We start from the raw sequence: 19,404 nt of genomic DNA, 5'->3' as shown, positions 1-19,404 counted from the left end.
GTAAAGATAGCCTAAAAGGTTTTATTTCTTAAATCACTAATGGTACCTGCTCTTTATAACGTGACAAGTCGTCAACTGGAAGAGAAAATAAGTTAATCTTATCTTTATTTTCAATCCCTAAGCAAACAGAAAGCACGTCAAGAACTGATCAGGAGTCAAGTTAAAACTTGAGATGGAATGGAGGTGGTTTATGACAGAGAAAATAAAAATTTAAGCCAATAATTTGGATAATTTTTCGGCTTCTTTTTACCACTACAGTTTAGAGCTAAGGTAAGACAGGGAGAGCGCGATCGTGTGGGGATTGGTGCCAAAGATGGAGGTCTCTTCTCCAGTCTCCTCGCTGTCGCGCTTGCTCATTTTTTCCAAGACTTAAGATTTTGATGGGTCATCTAACGACTCTTTTCTCAGTTGATGCCACAAAGACTGCCCAATTAAAGGGGTGTCGTTATCATTTCCGTGACTCAATAGGTTACCACAGCAACATCAAGGCCTGCTAAAACATCCCTAATTTTAATTAGCAGGACAATGAAGACGCAACTTTTGGCACAGTTTAAAAAATCTGTACGTGGTGTTCAGAGCCACCTTTTAAATTTAAAATTTTTCGAAAAGTTAAGGTAGCTCGGATAAATATTTCCCTCCCATGATGCAAACTAAAAAGGTCTGATTACCACGTCAAATTAATAGCGCGGGTTTGAGCTTCTTTATTTAGTCTGAAGTAGGAGTATGGATTTTGTCATGATTTTGCCTTTTGGGCCTGAAAGTGGGCACGTCTTTTAACGGGAACGTACGATAAAGCGATGAGTCTAACTGCTAGCTGAGCCAGGATCCCATTCACGATCTCTTTCAACAATAACTCGCAACAAGACCGATTAGGATCCAATTCAGACCTTCTTATTGCAGGTTTGAACATTATATACAGTCGGAAATAAACTGAACGGAACTCTAGAACTATGTAGTGAAAACCCTTTCAAAAGATGCTACGCTGATAATATAAATGCTATGATTGGGTGATCCTCAGGGTCTGGAAACTCTTAATCTGATTGGTCTCCTACCTCGAATGAAAATTCGGAGAGTGTAAGACAAATTCTCGTATGTGTTGTTGCTGTTGCTGTTTTGTTTTTCACAAATACAACGATTACACAGGACCCTGGGAATGTCTATTAAGCTTCGAGTGGAAGTTATGGCTCCTCTTCAGTGCGAATTTGTAGATTTCAAAATCCAGTCATACCGAACGTGAGGCCAAGTGGTACTTGAATATTTGGTAGGGATTATACCAGTCTATCAGAAGTAAAAACACCAAAGTGGAGACCGTCAGGAGCCGTATGTGATGGGCTGCTGAGAACATAAGACAGCCTTAATTGATCTGGTTTGGCTAAGCGTAAGCCGTCTTTTGTTGTTTTTATTGAGACAAATAAATTGTAAAGCATTTTGTTCGTAATTAACCCCTCGAACCCCGATATCAACATTGAAATTCTCCTTAGGGATAAGAGAACATTTCGTACTATACCAGTAACAAGGATTCGCCGTTAAGAAAGAGCCCAGGTAACTTTTCATTGTAATGATTTCCTTGATGCTCACAAAACTGTACAAGTATGTCCATGCATCGATATTAATGGGAGAAACACAATGCTGATCACACTTAGGACTTAAAGGCTTAATCTAGCTTGCACAAGAGAATATTGATCTTCGTTAGTGTTTTGGCTTCCATGAAGATTCTCCTTCCGTTTGAGGTTTGAAAAACGAACCGCACAGCAAGAAAAAAAGACCACACAACTGAACATGCAGCTACTCATGGGCATTGCTAATGTGGACCTGAAGCATTCGTTTCAGCAAGAACGCACTCAACGCAAAATCTCTTCGTTTTTAACCTAACAAGCATGACAGCGATGGTAAAAATGTTCCTTTCTACAAGATCCGAAAAAAGAGTTCTGTTTCCCAAACTACAGCAAACACACAACTACATTTTCACCAGTTCGTGCTGTTCATGAGGAATAATCGAAGTAAAGACCTTTCATGTGCACAAGAATAAGAACAGACCTAATCCCCATTACAAACACTTTACATATTTAACAGTGAGTTGCTGATGATTTACGGAAATCTTAAAACGTATCCATATCCTGCTTAGCTACCACCACTGGGGTGATAATTACAGCAACAAGCACATGGATCACGCAAAACAATAAGCGATCAGTTATTTCTCAAACGTAGTGGGCTTTATTCGAAACGTTTGCAGATGCATTGTTTTCTCTATTCGTTATACAAACAGAATTTCTGAAGAGATCTTCACATGCCTGAATCGCCAGCGTTTCTTGCATGCGTACGTACGTGATAGCCTGTAATCTTTCAGTCCTACGTTTCCGCTATCTAGCTAAATATTTGTGGAAACTTACATATTTACCCTATGTTATATCTGTTGACAAATCTTTTAAGCTGAGCTGTATGTTCTATCTGGCCAACAGATCAGTATATATCTGGCACAAAGGCTATAAAAGCTCCCTTTGGCCTTTTACTAGATGCAGTGACAGATTTGGCGTCACCAGTTTGCGGAACCGTTCCACTAAAGTTAACCGGTAAGTTCCATGTCTTGACTTTTTCAGAGGTGGAAATGTTTCCAACTGCTGTTCCCAGGGTATGGTTTGGACTATACAAAGGCTGCACTGCATTTGGGCTTAATTTCTTTATTGGTATCAAATTTAAGCGGTAACTGAGCTTACTAGTAAGTAGAAGCTACGCGAGGTAGTGTTGTTCCGCTTATCCTCATGACAATAGCCCGCGACAATAGCGCGTAGGATGTGTAGATATTGGAACAACTGGTAAGAGGAAAGTTCGAGATCGCCGTAAATTGTCAGACAAGGACACGTGAAATCTGCAAGTTTTCTTGAGTGTTGCAAAATCTCAGTCAAGTGGTTTATTCTGCGCTGTTTGACGACGTAAACCTACGGAAATCCGTGGTCGGCTGCTTTCAACTCAGAGTTCAAACCTTGAGTCAATTAATGTTGATCGTACATTTGAGTCTGTGGATGAAACACCAGTGTGAAAAACAATTGAAATGAAAGGTCATGAATGTTGCCTTGTACCTCCATATGACGTTTGTAGTTCACTGATCAGCTGTACTCGATGAAATTTGTGAGGCTTTCTTTTTTTGCGGGGTTAATTTGAACTTATTAGGTATATGGGAATAGTGGCAAAATAAAGACGAATTTTGTCACTGATAATTTCTAAGGTTAACAGGATGATCACAAGACTTGGAGTAAATGGCAAAAATCGGTGTAGATTTTAAACTTGATTGTAATATGATCGATCAAACTCATGGAAAGTTCGTGCAAGAGTTAACCTTGGTTTTTACTCCCTTGAGTAAATTTGAGATCTATTAGTACAACAACAACAACAGTCCTTCCGTTTACAATATCAATAGATTGTCAAGCCAACGGGTGACAAGAATGGAAAAAAAGTCCTCAACAAGGACATACCGTCTATTAAAAGGAATGTATGACAGTCCGGCCTGATGATCATAACTAATGTCAAGCTTCCGGTACTGATAGCAGCAAAATAACGCGACGTCATATAGCTTGAATACAAGTATGACATATATTTGTATCTACAACATGTAGATATCTGTTTTATTCTCTATTCAGGCATTTCTGAACTATCCTGGCTTCTCATGCAAGATTTCAGTGAACTGTTGTTTGACTTTGACCTTGACTGAATATTAGATAAGTAGTAATCTCATTGGTTACGCAAGGGCCGTCCATCGATCCTCAGTCAATCGACCTAGGATCTAGGAGCGCACTCGCGGCTTTTTCTTAACCGCAGCTAAAAATATCACACAAATCCATCAAAAAATCAGTGTTATGTGTATCTGCAGATTTCATATGTCAGTAACTGGGACATGATAAAAATAAATTTTTGTAATCCAAAAGGATCAGTTGCTGCGTGGCACGGTAAACAGTTCAAAAGTTGTAAATAGTAATAATTCAATGCCAAATTAAACTCAGTTTTACTCAATTTTTAAACTTAATTCTTAAACTCAATTTTTAAACCCAATTTTTATTACTGTATCCTACAAAAATTGAGTTCAATTTGGCACTGAATTATTGATTTACATGCTTGAAATAGACTTTTATTTTAATTAACTTTTATTACCTAACGGTGAGCAGATCAGCCAACTTTAGATCGCAGTCTGGGTATTGTCAAATAGGATTGTGGTAATGTCATTCTTCCCAGTGGAAAGTGGGCGCCTGCAGTTATCACTAAGGACTTCGCAACGTGGCCTACTATCAAAAACTTTCAAACCGTTCCCGATGCCAGTGCCCAGGCTTCCTTCCGTTAATAAACAGATGCGCAGATTTGGGAACGAGAATGGGGTAACATGTCGATTATCTTGCGCATGCCCAATGCGTTTTAAAAGACATTCCTCTCGTGCCATGATTTGTTATTCCCTGCCATCAAAAATGTGCTTTCAATCGTCGTCTAAAACTAGCGTATTGGGTAAATACCTTTCAACAGCACAGAGCAAGCCATGTTTCACTGAACAGACTCCAATACAAACTGGAAAATCTTCGGTATCCAATTCAATTCTCTCAAGGAAACTAAGCGACAAAAGAAGCTTACAAAAGGTTTCTATTTTGGTGGTCATTAAATTGAAATTTACTGCTTTGTTTTCCCTCGATTACATAATCCACTCTTTACATTGTAGGCAACTTTTAAGTTTAGAGGTTTAACTGTTTTCGTATGTCGCTAGAATATGAAAAGTAAACTTTTAAAGGAAATTTTAAATTTTGTCGGATTGAGTCGGGTGCCTTTTGATATCTCAACCGTGGCATCGGCCGCAAAACTTTGGGAGCAACGATTTAGCTAGGTAGAAGCTCATGATACAAGAAACAAAGCTGAGATGAAAAATCAGTGAAAAATGGCGTTCTCCAGTGCAAGACAAATAAGTTCAAATTAACGCGCATTAAAGAAAATTAACAAAGAGAATTTGCCGACGGAATTTGATCATAATGAGCTTATGCCAAAAATGACTGAAAAGAATGACAGCGGATTTACTAGGATTCTGACGCTACCTTTACTTCACATTGCATCTTTTTGTACACCATCATTTTACTTTTTGTTTAAGATCACCTCTAGGTGGTTGTGCATCAGTCAATCCGTGATATATTAACCATAGTTCTTGAGTCAATTCCATGAACCGATCAACAATCGCTTACTACTTTTAGATCCTGATGTCTGTGAACAGCCGTTTTTATCATGCAACTGAACTGAGGTAAATTTACCATTTTAGGTAACTAAGAACATAGTCCTTCTCGGATGCCCTCCATCAATTATAAGATTACCTGCCCGTTATTCTGTTGACGTTAGTAATAACGGCGCATAAGACTAAGTCAAAAGCCGCTTACTCTAGAGGTACTCTGTTTTTTAATGAGCTTAACAAGTGTACATTGTGTAATTTACGTTGTTGTTTTAAAAGGCAGGAAATCCAACAGGTTAATGAAGAGCACAAGTCTGTAATCCATTAGCTCAAATTTAATTGCGTTTACATTCAATTCTGTTTGCTTCTGTGGACTTCCTGAAATATCATACTGAGCTGTAGGCAGAAGAGTTCACGAAATGGGAGTACGTCGTTCAATGAAATGTTTAAAGAACAAACAGCAACGCGATATTTTCGAGTTAAGTACGTCATGATTTCTCTAGCTTGTCAGCTTGTTTGTTAACTGTGTATCGATTTCCACGTGAACGATCGAGGTCTATAAAATCTTAAAAATTCTGTCGGAAAAAACATCTTTTCGTAGTTCCATAAGCGACGAACATATTTGAACGAAAAGTGTAATTTTATTTGGCATCAAAAACACCACATATATCAAATTCCGAATACTACAAAATCTTTCTTGAAAGATGTGTTCTGCGGACACACATAAATCAAGCTTATGTTTCTTGATAACAATGAACATACGCACATGCGAGTCCTGATTCCATTTTTAACTTGCACATCAGCCGTTACAGATTTACACAGAACTAAAAATACACTTGGTGTCAGGATGTCAATGCTTAGTTTTGTCTTGGTTTCTATTGCAACAGATAAGAAACAAAATTGACCGGAAAAAAAAAAATCAAAGATGACGGAATGCGATGTCTATAAACATCATGTGCAGCGACGGTGGAGATTGAACAGAGACTGAAGCTCAGACAACTCAGTCAGGTTACAGCCTTAGTGCCGTCAAACATAGCATCATATCAAGTGTTTTAAGTAGTCAGTAGTAGATGACGTCGATGGCTCTAAACGATTCAATAACTTATCACAAAGTCCAGAGCCCCGGGGGGGGGGGAGGTACCGCCATATATGGGCTATATAGGTATGTGCCGCTGTGAAGGGTATGGTTTTCAAGCAGTTTACTCTAGGATAGGGTATATAAATCAGAGCGTTTGGGTCTAGAATAGGATATCATTTTTCACAAAACTGGCCGGTGGTTGAAGATTTTATCTAGAGTAAGGAAACCAGGAAGTGCCACTCAAAAATATATATAAATCAAATCGGCAAGTTTAAATTTACGCAAATCAGCCTCAACAGTGTCGATAGATGGGGGGATTTGGGGAGTTCACTCTTGTATAGGTTAGCAAAATTCAGCTGAACTAGCTCTGGTATAGGCTAAGGGTTCCAGGGTCCCAGCGGCACATCCCCACCCAGAAATTCCCAAAGTACCCCCCCCCCCCCCCAGGTTCCAGAGTCAATGGGATGTTGGAAGTCTGTTGGTATCCTTATGTAAAATCGCTCTTAAAACTGGGGCATGTTTAAAAGAGTTCATCCCGTTTTTTTCCTTAATGTCATGATCCATGGTCAACCATGGGCTAAGGACTAAATTGAAGGTCAAGTAATTTAACTGAGTGAAGAAGAAAGCCTCCTAACAATGCTTCCTACAGGTTTTGTTTAGTTATATAAAACAATAGTGGGATGAGTAAGCAAGGATGATAATTCAAGCTGCTCACAGCAATGTGCGTGTCATTGTCCAGAAATTCAACTGCTTCTTCCGTTTCTTTTCGACGAAAGAATCCATTAGAAAACTCGTCCACTTGAAAGCTTTCGCCTGCTTTCGTCAGGACAAAGTAATCCCTTCCAGTCGATAGTTAAGCTGATCTGATAGCTACGTTTCCTTTATCGATTGCGCACCCAACAGGCTAAAATTTAGTCTGCATCGGAACTGGACGCTGTGATATCTGAAGATCTAGTTACCAGCCGTTTACCTGAAACGATAGGTAGAAAGCATAAGACATCCGCAAATTAGGCTTAGGGCAATAATACCCTCTCCCAGCAGGCCTCCAAATACGCGATCTATTACAAAACAGTTTCGTTGTTTTCAACAAAATCAGGTGCAAAACTCGAGCCTGATTTTCCCAGTAAGCACAAGGGCAATGACAACACTCGCGTGAGAAATAACTTATTTTGAGCAAGATAACAGACCTTTGAAATTAGCCAAGACGGTAAGCAGACAGCTGGAAACTAAACACAAGATTTCATTTATCTCAACAGTTTACCCCTTGAATCCCCTGTTTGTAAATATGACCAACGGTATTTAACCTGCAGGTTGTGGAAGATTACGTCAATACGTGGAACGAACATTTCTGGCCTTTCAGAAACCGTGTACTTGTATGGGCGCTCTTCAGGTGACCTAAAATAGGAAAGCCTTGTCAAACATTAGGAAGTTGAGAGATCTTAACCATTCCAGTGCCAAGGAATGAGCTTGTAACACAGATAACTTCCTTCCTGATAAAACATCAAGGTTCCGCCGTCTGGCGCCAGCCCGCACGATATCTGGTCGCACTTCTGGCTGCAGCGCGTCAATTCTAATACAAACAAGCTGCAGAAAACTTTAAAAACATAAACGCGTTACGGAGCTGGAGTAAAGATAAGGCAGCAAAGTTGCCATCAAGGTGAGGTGCACAACATGAGGCAAAGGGCTGATTGGAGAGTCGTTTTCGCTGCATGTACATTAGCGATGCAAATCACGACGGATGCGGCAGGTACGACAAGAATAAATAATTTAGATTGCTTTGTGTTTACTCTGTCTTTCGCTAACTGCATCACAGTATCAAAGAAGTAATAATATTTAGACACCCTCCCTCGGGCGATGGTTCTCAGTATGAGGCGGATGTTCCTAATTTCTGTCCTTATTGCGCCAGGGAGGTGCGTGCGATTCAACTGCCAATGGGTGAAAAACTTCCCTTTACTTTAAATATTTTGCAAACGAAAAAATAAGTACTCGGCGAATAGAACCGCGGGTGTGATGAGTTGTTTTTCTGGCACTGGTACAAAGTGTCAATGTTACCGTAATTCGGGTGGCGTAGGAGCACGATCGGTACCCGGCAAAGGTGCTCACACCTCCCATCTCACGGTCTGTATTTTGTTATCCTGGTGGGAACATGCTGTTCTTTTAGTGTCAAAATATGTTTACCATAAAGGGAAAAAACATGTCTTGCTTTCATCCTCATCATGCAACAAGAACATTTGCCCAAAGTAGTTTATATTCGACGCCCGAAACAGACCATCGGTGAAGAACAAATATAAATATCATCGAATAAGTTGCTGCGCGAAAAAGAGGTTCACTAGCTTTTTTTCTCATCTCTTTATAATTCTTCAGCGCTTACCAAAGGCGTTGTGATATACTGCCCCTTTACGAGATGAACGAAAGATCTAGAACCAAATTAACTACGTCAGGGATAAATGTTAGATTGGAATCAGCAGGGGAACATATGATGAGGGGCGTGAAATTTTTCTCAACAAAACCTGACAGCTTCCTTTCCCAAATCGCAGCCTGTTTAACTGTTTCGTACTATGTTGGAATTCCTGAACTTACAAATTGTAACTACGAAAACGACATCAGCTGAGAATAGTGAAGAAATGCACTCATATATAACGACCCCACTACGATCTTAATTTGTCCAAGTCCTTTGCCCTTTAATTTCCGTAAAGGATACTTCAAACCGGATTGTTTTGCACACCCTGTCAACATTAACTTCAGGCCTGTCTTCGACCAAAACAATAACGGTTAGATCAACACTGTGTCAAAAAAAATGTTAAGTCTGCTTGTTACTTACGCCGTGACGACTGCTAGAATCAGCCCGCTTAATAGTCTGTGGTTTTCCACAAGAGGATGATCCTTTGACGACAATCAATCTCGTGTACAATTTCGGTTCGACGACATGAAAATCAAGAGATCGCTTTGTAATGTTCACACGTGCCTGCCACACAATTATTCCTATAATGGCACGCGACTTGCCAGCCGTTTGCCAAATACCGGAAAGTTCTGTCAGTGCAAAAGATTGTACGTCAGTCAAAGTTCGCGATGAACTTGTATTTCTCGATGATGGAAACACTGTTTAACTTTTAGGTTTCATTCCTTATAAGGCATTACACAGTTGTTCAGAACTAAAGTGGCAATACGTAACTCTCAAAAAGATGTTGACCAATTTTCTGACCTTTTGCAAAGTTTTACACTTCACTTGAGAAAGACTAGTCTTCACTGGTCGCGGAACAATGTAAGCGGTACACGTTTCCACCAACAAGCCGTTAATGCGACTGAAACTGACATGGCCAGTTTTATCAAACATAAAAATTTTGACCGAGTACAGCATCAGTCTTTTAATCTATGTTTCCCAGCGTCAAGATGTCGCATTAGCAGTGATAACATTTCTTCGTATTATCTTGTGTTGTTTCAGATTTGAAACACTTGTTTCCCGAAATAACCTAAAATTAATGCCTTGAAGCGAAAGTGATACATTGTGGCAGTTCATAAGAAATATCAGATGTAACATAGGAGTGAGTACTGCTTCCTGTGAAACGAAAAAATAATACAGGTTCTAATGGTATCATTCGGGAACGTCCATAATCGTTTTATTTGGGACTGACGGCGAAATAAAGTTAATCTGTAAAAAATCCCGTTGATTGAAAATGGGAGATGGCACTAAATTTGCACGAATTTTATTGTAATAAGCAAAACCCTTAAGAAATGTAGCCTATCTAGATTTATTTGCTAGACGATACATCTCGCTCTTCGTACACCTTATAAGCGACCCAACTCAATCGTGGTCCTTACTCAATAGAACTTGCGTCAGGGAATGTTATAAACCCGGCTGTTCATTTGACAGGATACAAAAGAGCTCTTGTTATCAACTGAAATCCTCAGACACATTATTTATCAATTTCCAGCCTCTTTTCAATAGCTCCTTTGTTCCCGTGTAATCAACTCTCAATTACATGTAAAAGCTCCATTCACGAATGCTCCCAAGTCCATTTGCGTCGTAAGAAAGATGACACGAGCAATCCCGCCAAACCATGCCAGAGTAATATGCCCGTTCCTGAGTGTACGTTTTAGTACCCTATTCAAATTAACCAAACAGAAATCGTTATGGTACGTCTTACGAACATACAGGGACTGACCATTGTTACGGAGATAACGACATCCGCCCAAGGTTGTAACCTTTCACTTGGCTGTGATCTGAAAGAGGTTTGCGTTCTCTGAATCAGTATTCTGGGCTTTCGCGTACTCCAATGAAAGTGTTAAAGTGAATGCCTACCTATTCAATGTATACCTCCAGTGCCTTAAATACCGTAACTGCGATGATCTAAAACTAGGAGAGAAATCTAAGCAGAAGCGTTTTTTGATTTATTTGCGGACAAAGTTAAAATGAACGACCAAGCTATTTCCCAACGAAACCGTCCATTTCACCGCAACCAAGTTACAGATTGGCCCCATTTTCATGTATTAGTCTGTCAACCTATCAACAAATCACTTTAAAAGAGAATTGCTTTCATTTATATTATGATGTTAACATGAAAATAGTCGCATGTGTATGCATTGCCAACTCATAGGTTTCTGTTCTTGATCTTCAGGGAGCTCTACGTCGATGAGTTACATGTCAACAACGTCGTCATCTTCTTCAAACACGAATTCTGGAGATGCTCAAGGTTGGTCTAGTTATTAGGGAGTGGAAAAATATTGTATATCTTGCTTATCCTACACTGCCTTTGAAATCTATTACAGCTCAGTTTGTATCTTAACGCAAACAGCTAATCTTAATGTAGACAGCTAAAATGGAGAAACGGCGTTCACGGAGAAATAAAGTCAATGAAAATTTACTGCCTCGGTTCAGTTCTCCAGATAATACAAAATTTGCTCATTTCACGATGTCGTTTCAGTCGTAGACGGAATAATCAACAGAGTGTAGCGCCCAGAATTGTACAACGCACGAGAAGGTGCATTCGAGAGATAAGCTTTACGTTGCTTTACTTCAGTTTTGGGGCACTCCAATCCCAGTTACATTCCCACAGTCATTGAATCAATCATGCCGTTAGGAAATTAGATAAGAGAGTAGCTGTCGTGGAAAAAAAAGAATTCCCGCTTCTGACAAACTGGTTGAAATTTAGAAAGGAGTTTCAAACTATAACAATCGAAGTTGTATTGCCAAGCCTACCTCCCGTTTTCGTAAGTCACTCATAGGGAACTTAAGCAAACCGCGACGAGGACGGCAACGAGATCGCCACCAAACAAAAGGCTTAATGAGCAAAACAATAGCTGTGCACGTGCCTCATAAATCTTTGTACATTTCTTTGCCGTCCTCTGCAAATCAAGAACGTGAAATGACTAAGGTTTGCGTAGTCTGAGGAACGCGAACGACGACGGCTAATTTTTCGTGTTTCCATTTAGAAGTGAACGCTGTCATTGCATATTTAGCCTGAGGACGTTTTTAGAGCCATCGGCGTACTAAACTAGATAGTTGCGAATTTCGCTGGTAAAATATAATTTAATTTTTGACATGGCGTCGTCTTCGGCGTTGCCCTCGTCGTTGCTAATGCTCCTATTGCTCTGGTTGTTCGTCGACTCTGTCTTTTGTTTTGTCTCATTTCTTTTACGTTACGTTTTCGGTGCTGACAGACTTAGTTAAAGGGGATGTAACCATACAGTGACAGAGGACGAGGGGCAAATTCCTAGTTATTAGTTAGCTCTTATTAACCGAGCTGGAGGTCTGTATGGGAGAATCTTGACCGAGGACGTGAGTACAGACCGAACGCAGTGAGGTCTGTACACACGACCGAGGTCAAGATTCTCCCATACAGATCGACTTAGCTCGATTAATAAGATGTTTATTATATGGCAAAGAAGAAAACTCTAATCCGTAACTGGTTTGCTGAGATTTCGCTTGCGAACGGCGATGAGCTTAACTTAAACCTGCCGAAATTTGCTCGTCCTCTTTACTTTTTTTTTTGTCCTCAGGCTTTTTGGCACTTCCATAAATGATTGAGAATTAAATAAAAGAAAATGATGAACATTTTTGTATTTTAGTTTGCTACTTTTTCAACGCAAAATGAAACCGGTCTAGATGTCGGTCTAGATGGGAAAATCTAGACCGCGGTCAATATCGGTTTCAGCCAATCAAATTCGTGAATTCGGTAGTTCCCAGTCCTTGTGAGACACCGCCATATAATAAATGTGTATTATTTTATGTTTTCGCAACTGTTACTCTGCACGGTAGGCGACGTTTTCTTTCATCGCCGTGATTCCGTCCTTCACACAGTTGATTTTCACCTGATTCAACTTTCTTCGTGTGCAGCTTCTCCCAGATTTGTGGACTCCATCAGAATGCAACAAACGTTCATTGCGTGGCCAGCACGTCACACTGTTAGACTAAAGTGCAAAGCCAATGGCTCAAGTCCTTTGAGATTCCAGTGGTTAAAAGACGGAGATCCTTCCATACACAGGCGATTACAGCCGAGGCTTAAGACAAACATGTGGTACCTAAAACTTAAAGATTTGGTACCCCTGGACTCGGGCAAATACACGTGTGTAGTTTCCAACGCCTATGGCTCAATCAATCATACTTATACACTACGAGTTGTAGGTAAGTAATCGGAGAATAAAGAAAGAGAAATGCTATCAGATCTAGGATAGTAAAGTAGTACAAAGTGCACTGATGCATCGGTTTCATATCCTGGTGGTAAGTCAAGAGTCTTGATATCATCGAAACATTTGTGGAAAAGAACTGGATAAATGAGATTGCCAAGTTAGGCACTGGGTTGAAAAATAATTAGAACCGATAAATATAAACTGTAGAACTGACATAATCGGACGTTCTATACCAGAACAGTAATGTTCACTACCTCTTTGAAAACATCTCTGCATGCTTCTTGCTGGTTTAGCTACAGTCGTCATTTTATCGAATTCCACTATATTCGTGGACGCTACATCTGAGCCGAAGGTTCTGCCATTAGAACCGTTTGGTAGCTTAAATACGTTGGAATAAAATCTGAGTTACTCAGTTTTTTGGTCCAAAAAATTTACTATTTTGGGTAAGCCCGTGGGGTAGTGGGGTGTCATCGTTCATTCACTCAAGGCAACGATAGGATCCCGGGAAACGATTTTCAATGATCGTAAAGTTTCAAAACCTCATTCTTGATTGGTAGTTGATTGCTTCTTGACCAACTCATTTTTTTGGTTCAACAGAGCGTTCACCTTTCCAATCTAGTTAATATAAACTGTCTACAATCGTTCTACGTTTCTCTCTTACACAGAAAAATCTCGAAGTAAGCCCATTTTGAAGTGCGGTTCCCCAAGAAACACCAGCGTCCAGCTTGGACAAAACGCTTCGATGACTTGCATCGTCCTTGTCAGTGGAACACTTCCAGATTTTAGATGGGTAAAGTGGGATGATGTCCCCAGCACGTACCCCAATTCACTTGACTTTGAAAGAGGTTCGTACACCCTTGTTGATCCTGCGCAATATGAAACGGTTCACGTTGCAGGAAAGTACGGCGTTAAAGTGAACATCAGAAACGCCACACCCAAAGATTTTGGACCGTATACGTGTTACGTTAGTAACCATCTTGGTTCCGACTACAGGAGTGCGTTTTTAAGCGAGAAAACGGACAGGTGGAAAGGGTCAGAAGGTAAGAACTACATCCAGTTCGTTAAACTTTGGGCGTTTTGTGAGAACGATAGAATCGTTCGACTACTTAAATCAGTAGTTAACGAAAAAAACGTGTTTTACTCTTTATTCATCTGAACGAAGTTGTCTTAATTCAGTTCATCTCAGTGAGCTTGTCTGTTTTTTTGGAATCATGATACGACATTGCATTCCAACCCAACGTATGCAATAACATCACCGTTAATCGAAAGTGACAGAAGTCATTGAGGTATTGTAAATATCTTAGTCCCCCTATATCCCTTTAATTAACTCCTTTTGCCGGCCATAGACAGCTTAATTTAAAAGGAAATTAGATTCGACGCTTCCTGTTCTTTTAAATAGTTTCTTTCTGGGTAGTCTTAATCGTGTTTAAGGTAACAGAATACGTGTCGGAAAAACAACGCAAACAATATAAAAAGCATGTCTAGTTCTAAGTTTTGGATAAAAATCGCCTGCCATTACTAAATAGGAATTGATAGGGTCTTTTAGAGCATCCGCATATTTTTGCCTGTTTAGCAATTTGATGACGTTGAAAGACCAAATATATCGACGTGTAATGCACGGTCTTATCGTATTCGAATGAGCAAAATGGCCGCCTGATCATCGTTCTCAACTTAAATAAAAAAAAGAGCTGTTCACAATTAGTAATTTTCCTTTGGTTCCTTGACCCTCTATGTAGAAAGATATCTTGATCACATAACAAAAGTGCTAGTTTGGTCTAAACGAAATGGTTCTTTTTTTTTCGGCGTTTGTGTGTTTACTGGGCCAAAGAAAACATAGTTCACCTTGTTCAAATAAATTTCTCATGCTCCTTCTTTCACAACCAAAAGACCTTTTTGTTTTACAACTGTATCATTCTCATTTATAAATTTTCTTGCCCAGTCTGGATAAATTCAGTGAACGTAACTAGCTCCTAATGTTTGTTGAAACTCTTCAGACGTTTTGTTTTATCGCAGTTTGTCGTTGTATGAATATTAGCTGTTTCCGTTTCAGCAACAAATTTTTGAAACCATTCCGCCTCATTTCGTTCAGTTTCACTTTCGCAAACTGCTTATAAAACAAAATAAATTCCACAACAAATTAACGCAGAGTTTAGTACAATAAACATAAAAATGCGTAGCTAAAACATTTGTTTTGTTTTGCGATGTGCTTTTCAATCAGGTAGGCTTACACTACTCAGTTCATCGCAACTATTTAGCTCACAAACTTAAGTTTGTTTCTGACTTTCGATACTTTGTTTTGTCCTACATTTCAGTGCGCTTTTTTTAATTGAATTTCTCATATGTGCATTTTTATATATGATTACGGACCTACCGATAACAAGTAGCATATGCATGTACATCATTGTCGTTTTTTTAAGGTTGCACAGCTCATTCCGCTGGTCCCTTATACACGTAGGTAGAGAGACTAGCTGTGAGTAATGATCAATTCTAGAGAATTTTGTACGAGGTCGGGTGGCATCCCGAACCTCTGGATTTGATGCAGAAAAACATTTTTCATTGGAAAGCGGCTCTCTTCAAAAGATCTTACCAGTGCAACATTCCTTGAACAAAAGACAGTTATCCATTCCAGGGAAGACCCACACGTTTGTCTATACCTTTGTGAAATGCATACTACTGTTTTAATCCTTTTAATATTACTGATCGACAGAGTCGCTTTCAGACACGACAGCAAATCCTGAGAAAAACTACCTCGCGAAACATCACAACACAGAATCCTCGCTTTCTACAGGTAAGATGAACCTATACATGGATTTGGTTTCTCTTTCAGCTCTATTTGGCTGTATTTTTGGTCACTTCATAGTTTGATGCGATTAAAAGTTGCATCTTTATAGTTTGTCTTTGACGGCCATCTTAGCAACGCACGAATCTCCTTTCTCGTCCAAATATCCAAAACTATAGGTAGTTGACCCGGGTACAACCGAAGAAATGGCAAAGGCAACATCCCGCCATGATATCGCGGTCATCTCAATTCTGAGGTGACCACAGCGTATGATTTAGCATAGCTAGATCCCGGACTGGTGATGGGGGTACAAAGCGAAAATAAAGAACTTGGATAGGACAAAGCGACCAAATCGTCCACGATGTTCTGTTACATGGACTGCGGAAAAAGTAACAACATACGACGCAAGAATGCAAGTTTCAAAGTTAATGCCGCTTAGCAAACTGCACAATGGCAAGCACACCGCCTCATCAGTTTTGGCAGAATTGCACTTTTTTTGTCGCCAAGAAGTATCATTGACTTTCCATATTTTCCGCTGAGTTTTGTTTTTATATAAAGATCTTTTTTCCACTCAGTGTGATCAGTCATCGGTGTGTACTCAATGACGCGCAGAAAAATGATTTATATTGGGTGGTTCTTATGACAACACAATATGACATAAGTGGTAAAAAAGTACGAACAACATTAATTTAAATCTTCACATTTTTTTCTTTTTTTAATTGTTTAATCGTCAGAAACCAACGTTACATTGGACAACCCATCGCCTAAACCTGTGTTATCTAGATCCCGAGAGGCCAAGATACCGCTCAGTGTGTTTATAGGTGTACTGAGCACCTGGGCTGTCATTACAACAATCGCCCTTCTCTGGTGCCATCTGTATCATAAGAGAATCACAGCGACAAAGCCAGGAATAGAGATCTCGTAAAGCATGAGGGACTACATCTTTCTGGCGATCACCGGCAATGTTGGACAAGAATGAGCATATGTGACACTGTTAAAACCTGACGTTTGGGCAAGTTATACCTGCCCACACCTTACAGATGTTGTTGTAGATCGTGCCCATGGAAGGGTTGTTTTTGCACAAGTATAACTATCGTGTATTTAATCTCGAATTGTCTTAATTATATATCCGAAGTCGGTTCTACTTTGTTTTGCTGGTTATTAAAGCCGGTGTTAAAAGTGTATGTTCGACTTTAAATGACGTGAATTTGGGACAACATGCAAATCATAACATTTCTTTTCTTTTCGCCCTTTTACAACTAAACTACTGATAAATGAATGTGTATATATAGAAAAATCCCTTCCCTGATTCAGTTCCGCGCTGGCGGATAAAAACTAACCAAAATTTCAACGACGTAAAACGCAAATTCAAGGTGTACCTTCTACCACAGACCAGTTTGAAATCTTTGTTGGTGCGCAAAATTCAGTTTCATTTCATTTGCGGGAAATATAGCATGAGTTAAAGTGTCTTGTTGTTGCGAAAGTCAGTTCAGAAATAAATACAGTTCAGAAAAATGTCCAGGTGTGCACGTTAATAAGATACATACAGGTGTGTCCTCATTCGTAAACAAGTCATCAAAACACACATAATCTTCTCCGTGAAATATGGAGTAACCTAGCCTGTTACTAACAATTTGAGGTATTTATCAGAAAGAGCATGCATGGATCTCACTAGTGTGCAATCCTCGACATGAGTGCAACGGTCTCGGAGTGTTGTGAACTGAAAAATTTTTATTTCCCTAGTGGCCGAAAACTCCACTGCAATTGTATAGTTAGAGAAAAAAGACCCTATTAGTTTTCTAATATACGAAATCTTCATGAATCGATCTTATTTCTACAAAGTAACGTTTCAAATGCCGCGAGTAAAAATGAAAATTGAAAACAAATCATCTTTAAAAGAAATGTGACGGACAACGCACCACGGCCGGGTATCAAGGGTTCAATACAAATGCTGAAAGACCCATAATTGTGTATTGTTGTGTCGAAATTGTCTTTACTTGTGTTTGCCTCTCACGCAATATAGAAACTTGATGGCCGAGTGTTCACGTTGGTGTCCCCGGTGCAAAGTTCCCTTTCAAGTACGCAGCAGGAGTGCATAATGGTGATAGTATTAAAAACAAGTGTATTCAGGTTTTATGTATAAGTTTCATTAAGAATTTCCTTTTACTGAAACAGCTAGATTCTTTCAGTTCTTAATTTGCAAATGAAATAACTCTCTTGAAGATTAGAAAATGGCCACCGAGACGCTGCATCCTATGTTGACTATAGTCTGTTCCAGGCTTTTACCACGATATATGTAAGCATGTTTCAAAGAAAAGTGGCCATTCTTACTTTTGAGCCCGAGAAATATGTCTGTTTTAGCGCTGGGCACATTTTCTCGCGCGCGACATACTAATTCTCGGCTGAGAACAGGTCGTTCTTTCGTTAGTACTTTAAGGCCGAAACTTCGGGGCAAATGCTCTTTTCCTAACCATATTTCATTAAGTATCGTAACGCATTGGCGCGCAATGACTGCATAAGGACGTAGTATTTCTTGAATTAGTTATCACACTCAAAGTAAAAACTCTTGTGTTCTAATTTCGTGGGTAGGCTGGTCTTAATCGGATCGACAATAAAGGAGATGTCAGTGATGGACTTACAGGTCACCTAAAAAGTGTTTTCTTTTCCTTGACACTTACTAAGCTTGCAAATAACTGCCGTGGAACAATGGGCGGTCTACTTCATTCAGTAAATGTACCCAATCTAGCGGATAAAATATATAGCAAAGTTGGTCAATATAGGTATAAGTTATTTGCGTGACCCACTAAAAGTAAAGTTCACATGCTCTTAGATGATTCGCCGAGACATCCAGTCCCTAGCTATCTTGAACTACTGGAAATAAACGTTGGTTTCCCCTGGTGTCCGTTTTGAGGATGAGGAACGGATGTGTATTAGTGGAGGCACCCAACTGCACTTGCACAGACCAAAAGACACTGAAACGCTTCCTCATTAATACCCTAAGTATTATTAGGCCATTTTTTAACCATCGTGGAGTTAAGCGGAAAGATTAGTGGGCAATCGATGTCTTTGTGCAGGAGTATTTTGTACGTCATTGAGCTGTCGCGTTGTATCTGCGAGTCTTCCGGTCCGAGGGGCATATTATTATTACTGATAAAGCGTAAACCAGGAATCTCTGGATTATCACTCGTTCACTTACCAGAGGTTTTGCACTAAGGAAAGGTTTTAGCAAAGTTGAATGGAAGACGTTTCTTAGAAGGTGTGATTTGCGTGAAAGGAAATCGTTGCCTCCCCAGGCTGTTCTTGAGTACCACCAGGCTACAACCTTGTGCACCTAAGTATAGGAGACAAAAAAAGTGATTCTCTGTTGAATGCTTTTGTAATATAACGGCCAAAGCTCGTATACTATTTAGACAAAGCAAATCTTCAGTTGGCAGTGGTCTCCATATTTTGGTTAAGGTCATTGCTCACATTTGCATCGCGCATCCTTACTGCGCATAATTTATGGCGTCATTAGCGCGCGCTCGTGCACGCGCATATTGAAAACATCACGGATTTGCCTTGATATTGAGCTCTGTCAGTTGAAAAATGGCTCTAGCTCACCAACGAGCCCAGGCACCCCAATTTTTTTTCCAGTCATTGTAATCAACTAATCATAAGCTTTGCGTGAGAAAAGACTGATCTAATTTCTATTGCTGAAAATTGAACAAATGAGAAAAATAGCAGATACACTGT

The 19,404-nt window shown here is 39.7% G+C and overlaps 1 protein-coding gene across 2 annotated transcripts; it reads left to right on the top strand.

Annotated features, from left to right (window-relative positions):
• Nucleotides 1-2,433: 2,433 nt before the first annotated feature.
• On the top strand, nucleotides 2,434-17,559 carry LOC145478459 (fibroblast growth factor receptor-like 1). 2 transcript variants are annotated; one of them, XM_081456498.1, is made up of 7 exons: nucleotides 2,434-2,570; nucleotides 7,577-8,013; nucleotides 10,883-10,957; nucleotides 12,601-12,888; nucleotides 13,559-13,933; nucleotides 15,601-15,681; nucleotides 16,407-17,494. In XM_081456498.1, the coding sequence occupies exons 2-7, from the start codon at nucleotides 7,938-7,940 to the stop codon at nucleotides 16,595-16,597; spliced, it is 1,086 nt and encodes a 361-aa protein (XP_081312624.1). In that variant the 5' UTR covers nucleotides 2,434-2,570; nucleotides 7,577-7,937; the 3' UTR covers nucleotides 16,598-17,494. The 2 variants fall into 2 exon arrangements, with proteins under 2 accessions (XP_081312624.1, XP_081312625.1); XM_081456499.1 differs by lacking the exon at nucleotides 2,434-2,570 and adding an exon at nucleotides 4,964-5,263 and having other exon boundaries at nucleotides 16,407-17,559.
• The last annotated feature ends 1,845 nt before the right edge of the window (nucleotides 17,560-19,404 follow it).

The sequence above is a fragment of the Orbicella franksi genome, chromosome 2, assembly GCF_964199315.1.
Source record: "Orbicella franksi chromosome 2, jaOrbFran1.1, whole genome shotgun sequence".
In the NCBI taxonomy this organism is placed as follows: domain Eukaryota; kingdom Metazoa; phylum Cnidaria; class Anthozoa; order Scleractinia; family Merulinidae; genus Orbicella; species Orbicella franksi.
This window is presented reverse-complemented; position numbering and strand designations above follow the sequence as displayed.

Excerpts from the sequence above, each read along its gene's own strand:
- LOC145478459 (XM_081456499.1), top strand. The coding sequence starts at position 7,938 with ATGAGGCAAAGGGCTGATTGGAGAGTCGTTTTCGCTGCATGTACATTA. Across the intron at positions 8,014-10,882 it reads AATCACGACGGATGCGGCAG|GGAGCTCTACGTCGATGAGT; the intron begins GTACGACAAGAA and ends CTTGATCTTCAG. Across the intron at positions 12,889-13,558 it reads TTATACACTACGAGTTGTAG|AAAAATCTCGAAGTAAGCCC; the intron begins GTAAGTAATCGG and ends TCTCTTACACAG.